Below are 7,454 nucleotides of genomic sequence, written 5' to 3'. Positions count from 1 at the left end.
GCCTGTCGGAGCGCTGCAGGTCCCGCCTCCTGTCAACCGACTGACACGAGCACCAATGGGAGCTCGCGCACATGCGGCGCTACGAAGTCCCGCGACGAGTCAACCAATCAGGGCGTCGTGAGGGAAAACCACGCGCCAGTGCTCTGTCGGCCGACCAATGGCGTGAAGGGAACGATGTCTGGCGAGAGACACGGACCAATCAGGAGGCCGGAGTAATTCCTAGCGCGGTTGGCACGACGATGGCCCGCGGATGGTTTCCATGACAACGATCAGCGGTGTTACGTTACCGTGAGAATGAAAAACACTTTCTTTACAACTAGTGTCGTTAGAAGATAATAAATGCTCGCGTGAATGATTGATGAACTAAACTATTTCAAATAAAACTTATTCAATTGAGTTTCTTAGTTTACGATCGTTTTTTGAGGTAAGAAGGTAAACTTTATTGATCCTCAGCAGGTCTCCTTCGGGAAATTGTTTTTTTCCAATAAATACAGCAATTTTTTATAAAAAATAAATCAAAATAAGAACATAAACCTCAAAACCACATAAACAAAGAACCTCCTGAGGGATCAATACAGTTTTACCTTATAAAGAGAAATGATCGCATTTATCCAAATTATTTACAACAAATCACCTGAAATAATCCAACAATAACACGAATATTACTCAGACTCAGAAATATGTTGTAAAACTGACAAACATTTTCCACAAAACTGCTGAAGAAACCTTTGAAAAAATGAAAAAAACACAGAAAAACACGAATCAAGTCCAGTTTTTAGAAACGAAACATGTTCTGAGAGAAAACTAGAGGAAGTTGTTTCTCAGAGGATCGTGTCGAGAGTCGAGACGTCTGTCAAATAAAAACTTCATGTTGGCTTAAGATAAGAAGTTTCTTCTGTTACTGAAGATATTAGATAAATATTCATTTTCACTTTTGTCACGTTCGCTGCAGAATCTGCATCTTACAAGTTATTTCGTGTTTTTACTCTTTGTTTGGAGAAGTTTTATTTAATGCAAATATTATTGAGAGAACAATGACATGTCAACTCAATTCAAAATAGTCAATTTAATCTGCAGTTGAAACATTTTCACACAACATTCCTTTTAAATAAATCACACTTTTCTCTCCATAAAAACAAGAAATGAGGAATCAGTGCTGATTGGATACAAATCCAAAAGTGGAATCTTCGACACAAACGTCACAGAAACAACTTTGAACAAGACGCTGGTTTCATCAGGAGCAGCTGATAAGAGGCTGTCAATCATTCCTGGACACGAGTCGGATCCGAACGAACTTTCTTCAAACGTAAACACGACATTAGATTTAGTGCAAAACTTCTCCCTGAGGTCGAGGGTCACTCGTCACATCTGATCCCAGACCAGCAGCAGCTCTTGGCCCGCGCCGGCGTCCAGCTCCTGTCAATCAACGACACACTCCATGAATCTGCAACACACACACGCGACTGAACGTGTGTGTCGACGACGTCGTTGAACATGAAGCGTGAACTCAAGGCTCAAAGTTTGTTTAAAGTCATAAACATCAGCAGTTGGTTCTCTTCACTCGTTGACGGACAGATGTTCTGGTTCAGACCCTCAGACGCTGCACTGGTGTCGGACTCACCATCACTTGAAACCCTCAGAGATAAAGAGTGATCTCTGGTGTGTGTGATCTTTAAACATCAACACACAATCATTTGTTTAGTGAGTGCATCAGTGGTGACTGTGTGTCAGTGAGCGTCACACAGGTCTGTGTCCTGATTGGACCGACGAGAGGTTCAAGCGGGTCAGTGGGTCTGGACTCTCTCTCCAGGAGGTCATCAGGAGAGACTCGGAGCAGAACATGTGATCCTGGTGAGGAGTTCAGTGGAAGCCGACGAGACGACGAGACAATCTTTCTACACATTTATCTGACGTAGACCTGAGTCCACATCCAGTCACGCTGCTCTCCTCACTCACTCACTCACTCACTCACTCACTCACTCACTCACTCACTCACTCACTCACTCTCACTCTCACTCTCACTCACTCTCTCACTCTCTCTCTCTCTCACTCTCTCTCACTCTCTCTCACTCACTCTCTCTCTCACTCTCTGACTCTCTGACTCACTCACTCTCTGACTCACTCACTCACTCTCTGACTCACTCACTCACTCTCTGACTCACTCACTCACTCACTCTCACTCTCACTCACTCTCTCACTCTCACTCTCTCACTCTCTCTCACTCTCTCTCACTCTCTCTCACTCACTCTCTCTCTCACTCTCTCACTCTCTCACTCTCTCACTCTCTCTACTTGGACCAGGAGACCAACAAGGACTTCCTTCAACTCGCTCGGTCTCACCTTCACTGTTATCTGGATCTTTAAAGTACATACTTTATTGAGTATTCTTTTGATTGTTTAATATAAATGACTAACTTAGTTAGTTACTAACTTAGTGACCTCCAGACTAAACATCACCTTCAAGACCCTCTGATGGAATATTCATTCATTCCTCCTGTTATTACAATGTTTACTTCTGAGTTCAAAGAACTGAAAAGATGATTCTATTCTATGTTTGTATCCTTTTAGTTCTTCTTGTTACTTCCTCTGATCTATGCTCTTTGTATTTGCACTTTGTTCTTTTATTTGCTCTTTGTTCTTTTATTTGCTCTTTGTTCTTGGTTTTATGAAACTATCGTCTGCTGTGAACTAGAACTTAATTTCCCGAGAGACGTCTCCAGAGGAATTAATGGAGTCTTTGGAGAAATGAGGTTCAGCAGGTTTCATAATGAAAGTTTGTAACTCGAACTCAAAGTTATAAAGTCTAATAACACGAGGAATGAATCGATTTAATCGCTATTATGGGTTTATTTCTCATCAAACCTGCTGTTAAAACACTTTATATTATTGACACAAACATTTAAAAGTGAGCCTGAGATCGTTGAGTGAACCAAGTTAAAAATGTTCAAACGATCGTTCAAATGATGGTTTGATCGATCAGGTTTGATTGATCAGGTTTGATCGATCAGGTTTGATTGATCGATCAGGTTTGATTGATCAGGTTTGATTGATTGATCAGGTTTGATTGATCAGGTTTGATTGATCAGGTTTGATTGATCAGGTTTGATTGATCAGGTTTGATTGATTGATCAGGTTTGATTGATCAGGTTTGATTGATCGATCAGGTTTGATTGATCAGGTTTGATTGATTGATCAGGTTTGATTGATCAGGTTTGATTGATCGATCAGGTTTGATTGATCGATCAGGTTTGATTGATCGATCAGGTTTGAATGATCGATCAGGTTTGATTGATCAATCAGGTTTGATTGATCGATCAGGTTTGTTTGATCGATCAGGTTTGATTGATCGATCAGGTTTGATTGATCGATCAGGTTTGATTGATCGATCAGGTTTGATTGATTGATCAGGTTTGATTGATCAGGTTTGATTGATCAGGTTTGATTAATCAGGTTTGATTGATCGGCAACAACAAAGCTCGTCCTCACCTGACCGTCTCGGCTGATCTGCACCTTCTTGTTGTCGTTCCACTGGTTCAGGATGTGTTTAGTGTTGTGGAACGAAACGCCATCTTTTCTCATCCACTCCACCTTGAAGACGCCCCCGAGGCCGGTGAAGCCCCAGTCGTGACCCCCCTCCCAGCTGACGGCCGAGGTCATGCGAGCGTATCCCTGAGGTCGCGACACAAACACTGAGGTCAGCGGCTCCAGCAGGTCCTGGACTCATGTACCTGGAAGTGTCCGGAGCCCTGGACGGAGAAGAAGAGGATGACGGGCTGCCGGTCCAGGAAGGCTCGCACCAGTTTGGTCTCGTTGCCGGGCGTGGTGGACCAGATGCCCTTCTGCTGCGACACCTGGATGTTCCCGGAGTTGTTGCTCTTCATGATGAAGTAGCGGACGGTTTGGACCGAGGCTGGAGGCGGAAGTGAAGCCACTCGAGGCTGGAGACGGAGAGACATCAGTCAAACCCGAGCCTTCAGCGGACCGAACAGACGCAGACCTTTCCAGAGGAGGAGGGTCCTGGACTGGAGGGGCTGCTGGTCTGGATGACCCTGAGAGAGAAAACAGTTTGGTCAACATTGATGGACCAGACAAACATGATCTGTGACAGAATGTTGGGCCACGAGTCAAACATCTAAACCAGTGGACGTTCATCTGCACATCTTGTCAGCAGTGGTCGTCGAGACTCAAAGAACTCAGGCGTCTCTGAGAGACAGAAGATCCAGGAGAGACTCAGAGTAGAGCAGCTGCTCCTCCACGGCCAGAGGAAACACCTGAACATCTGATCTGAATGTCTCCTGGACGCCGGAGTCGTTCATGTCCCGCTGAGAGGAGACCATGACCCTCATCTGGCCCGAGAACACCTCGGGGTCGTCAGGAAGGACCTGATGATGAGGCCGAGGAGAAAGAAGCTGCTGCCCCCTCGACCCCAGACACGAGACCATCGTCTAACTCGAGGACATCTTTCAAGTTGTTCTGCTTCGACATCAAACAATAACGTGACTTTTGTCACGAGGTCAGAATAGTAGATCAAGAGATAATCACTGGTCATGTGACACGTTGCCGGGCGACTGGAATCTGCTTCTGCCGTGAGCGACGCTGGTCTGATCTCCGTCTTCTGCCGCCATCGGTCGTGGTCTCTGCCCGATCCCAGTGGGCTGCAGGAGGCCGGCTCTCTGCTCCTGCACGGACAGCACCTGAGGAAGAACATGTATTAACATGTATTAACATGTATTAACATGTATTTATGGACATCGTTGACCTTTGACCCAGAGACAACACAAGTGAAACATTTCAAAACCACAATTGATCTTCTGACACATTACGTTTCAACATTTGAAATGTTAATCCAACCGTTGAAGATGACACGTCATCAGGGTTTATCAGGGTTGAGGGGGGCTGGAGTCTGTCCCAGCTACCTGGGGTAGACTGGGGGGGAACACCCTGAACTGGAAGCCAGTCCGTCTCACGACACACACAGACACACAAACATTCACACACTCACACCTACACACTATTTTTCTCAATCATTGCGTTGATGTTTTTAAACTGTGGGAGGAAACCAGAGTACCTGGAGCGAACCCACACACACACACAGGGAGAAGAAACTCCAGAGGAAACTACTCAGTATTAGTTAGTTTACTCAGTATTAGTTAGTTAAATTAGTTAGTTAACTCAGTATTAGTTACTTAGTTAACTCAGTATTAGTTACTTAGTTAGTTAAGTTAGTTAACTCAGTATCAATTTGTTAAGTTAGTTAGTTAACTCAGTATCAATTTGTTAAGTTAGTTAGTTAAGTCAGTATCAATTTGTTAAGTTAGTTAGTTAAGTCAGTATCAATTTGTTAAGTTAGTTAGTTAAGTCAGTATCAATTTGTTAAGTTAGTTAGTTAACTCAGTATCAATTTGTTAAGTTAGTTAGTTAAGTCAGTATCAATTTGTTAAGTTAGTTAGTTAAGTCAGTATCAATTTGTTAAGTTAGTTAGTTAAGTCAGTATCAATTTGTTAAGTTAGTTAGTTAACTCAGTATCAATTTGTTAAGTTAGTTAGTTAACTCAGTATCAATTTGTTAAGTTAGTTAGTTAACTCAGTATCAATTTGTTAAGTTAGTTAGTTAACTCAGTATCAATTTGTTAAGTTAGTTTGTTAACTCAGTATCAATTTGTTAAGTTAGTTTGTTAACTCAGTATCAATTTGTTAAGTTAGTTAGTTAACTCAGTATCAATTTGTTAAGTTAGTTAGTTAACTCAGTATCAATTTGTTAAGTTAGTTAGTTAACTCAGTATCAATTTGTTAAGTTAGTTAGTTAACTCAGTATCAATTTGTTAAGTTAGTTAGTTAAGTCGGTATTAGTTAGTTAAGTCAGTATTAGTTAGTTAAGTCAGTATTAGTGTGTGTTGTCAAGAGTGTGTTGATATGATATTGTTTGATGATACATTGAGATACTGTAGTAACGACTATATATTGTTTCTTTCAAACAAAAAACACTTTTTCTTTTACAACAAACAACTGAGAAAATACTTCTGTGATCAAACGTGAAAGTGTTTCTCATAATATGAACAAGAATTAAACATGAACACTAAACAATGAAGAGCATGAACAATAAAGTTCTACCTAATCTTACCTAATAACCATGTAAGATCCAGTATCTGTCAGTTTTTAACTTAAAACTTCTTTTTAAAGCCAAAGCGAGTCCAAACATCAGCTTTAAAAGCTGATGTTTAATATATATTTAACCTTTGAAACATTTATTTTGTAAAAAAAACAACAATTTGATCTGCGATCAAAAAGATTTATAACGTAGTAAAGAGTTTAAGGTTGTTATATTTAAACTAAACATTGATCCTGAAGTTTGTAAAAGTGTTCGCAGACGTTACACAGACTCTGTCTTTACTGAAGCAGTTATTAAACTATTCAACTTTATTTATTGTACGAGTCGATGATGAAGTCAATATTAACCTGAATATTAAAGAATCTTTGTTATTGTTGACTTTCTCTCGTCGGAACGGCTTAGTTTTAGTTTGTCTTTCTTGTTTCTTCTGATCATATTCTTTGTTGTGATGCTTCTCTAGATGTTTAATAAACTTGGTTTTGTTTCTTCTTGTTTCTTCTGATCATATTCTTTGTTGTGATGCTTCTCTAGATGTTTAATAAACTTGGTTTTGTTTCTTCTTGTTTCTTCTGATCATATTCTTTGTTGTGATGCTTCTCTAGATGTTTAATAAACTTGGTTTTGTTTCTTCTTGTTTCTTCTGATCATATTCTTTGTTGTGATGCTTCTCTTGATGTTTAATAAACTTGGTTTTGTTTCTTCTTGTTTCTTCTGATCATATTCTTTGTTGTGATGCTTCTCTAGATGTTTAATAAACTTGGTTTTGTTTCTTCTTGTTTCTTCTGATCATATTCTTTGTTGTGATGCTTCTCTTGATGTTTAATAAACTTGGTTTTGTTTCTTCTTGTTTCTTCTGATCATATTCTTTGTTGTGATGCTTCTCTTGATGTTTAATAAACTTGGTTTTGTTTCTTCTGATCATATTCTTTGTTGTGATGCTTCTCTAGATGTTTAATAAACTTGGTTTTGTTTCTTCTTGTTTCTTCGATCTGATCATATTCTTTGTTGTGATGCTTCTCTAGATGTTTAATAAACTTGGTTTTGTTTCTTCTTGTTTCTTCGATCTGATCATATTCTTTGTTGTGATGCTTCTCTAGATGTTTAATAAACTTAGTTTTGTTTCTTCTTGTTTCTTCTGATCATATTCTTAGTTGTGATGCTTCTCTAGATGTTTAATAAACTTGGTTTTGTTTCTTCTTGTTTCTTCTGATCATATTCTTTGTTGTGATGCTTCTCTAGATGTTTAATAAACTTGGTTTTGTTTCTTCTTGTTTCTTCTGATCATATTCTTTGTTGTGATGCTTCTCTAGATGTTTAATAAACTTGGTTTTGTTTCTTCTTGTTTCT

At 39.8% G+C, this 7,454-nt stretch overlaps 1 protein-coding gene across 3 annotated transcripts in view; it reads right to left on the bottom strand.

Annotated features, from left to right (window-relative positions):
• Positions 1-1,047: 1,047 nt before the first annotated feature.
• ythdc2 (YTH domain containing 2) overlaps positions 1,048-7,454 on the bottom strand; it is a 32,550-nt gene continuing 26,143 nt past the window's right edge. For all 3 annotated transcript variants that reach the window (XM_087790436.1, XM_087790439.1, XM_087790438.1), the window contains exons 28-32: positions 4,542-4,693; positions 3,997-4,048; positions 3,728-3,937; positions 3,486-3,668; positions 1,048-1,416 (exon numbers count right to left, since the gene is read on the bottom strand). In XM_087790436.1, the coding sequence (XP_087646562.1) occupies positions 1,363-1,416; positions 3,486-3,668; positions 3,728-3,937; positions 3,997-4,048; positions 4,542-4,693 (651 nt within the window). In that variant the 3' untranslated portion in view covers positions 1,048-1,362. The remainder of the gene's footprint in view (positions 1,417-3,485; positions 3,669-3,727; positions 3,938-3,996; positions 4,049-4,541; positions 4,694-7,454) is intronic.

The sequence above is a fragment of the Callionymus lyra genome, chromosome 5, assembly GCF_982586985.1.
Source record: "Callionymus lyra chromosome 5, fCalLyr1.hap1.1, whole genome shotgun sequence".
NCBI classification, from domain to species: Eukaryota; Metazoa; Chordata; class Actinopteri; order Syngnathiformes; family Callionymidae; genus Callionymus; species Callionymus lyra.
This window is presented reverse-complemented; position numbering and strand designations above follow the sequence as displayed.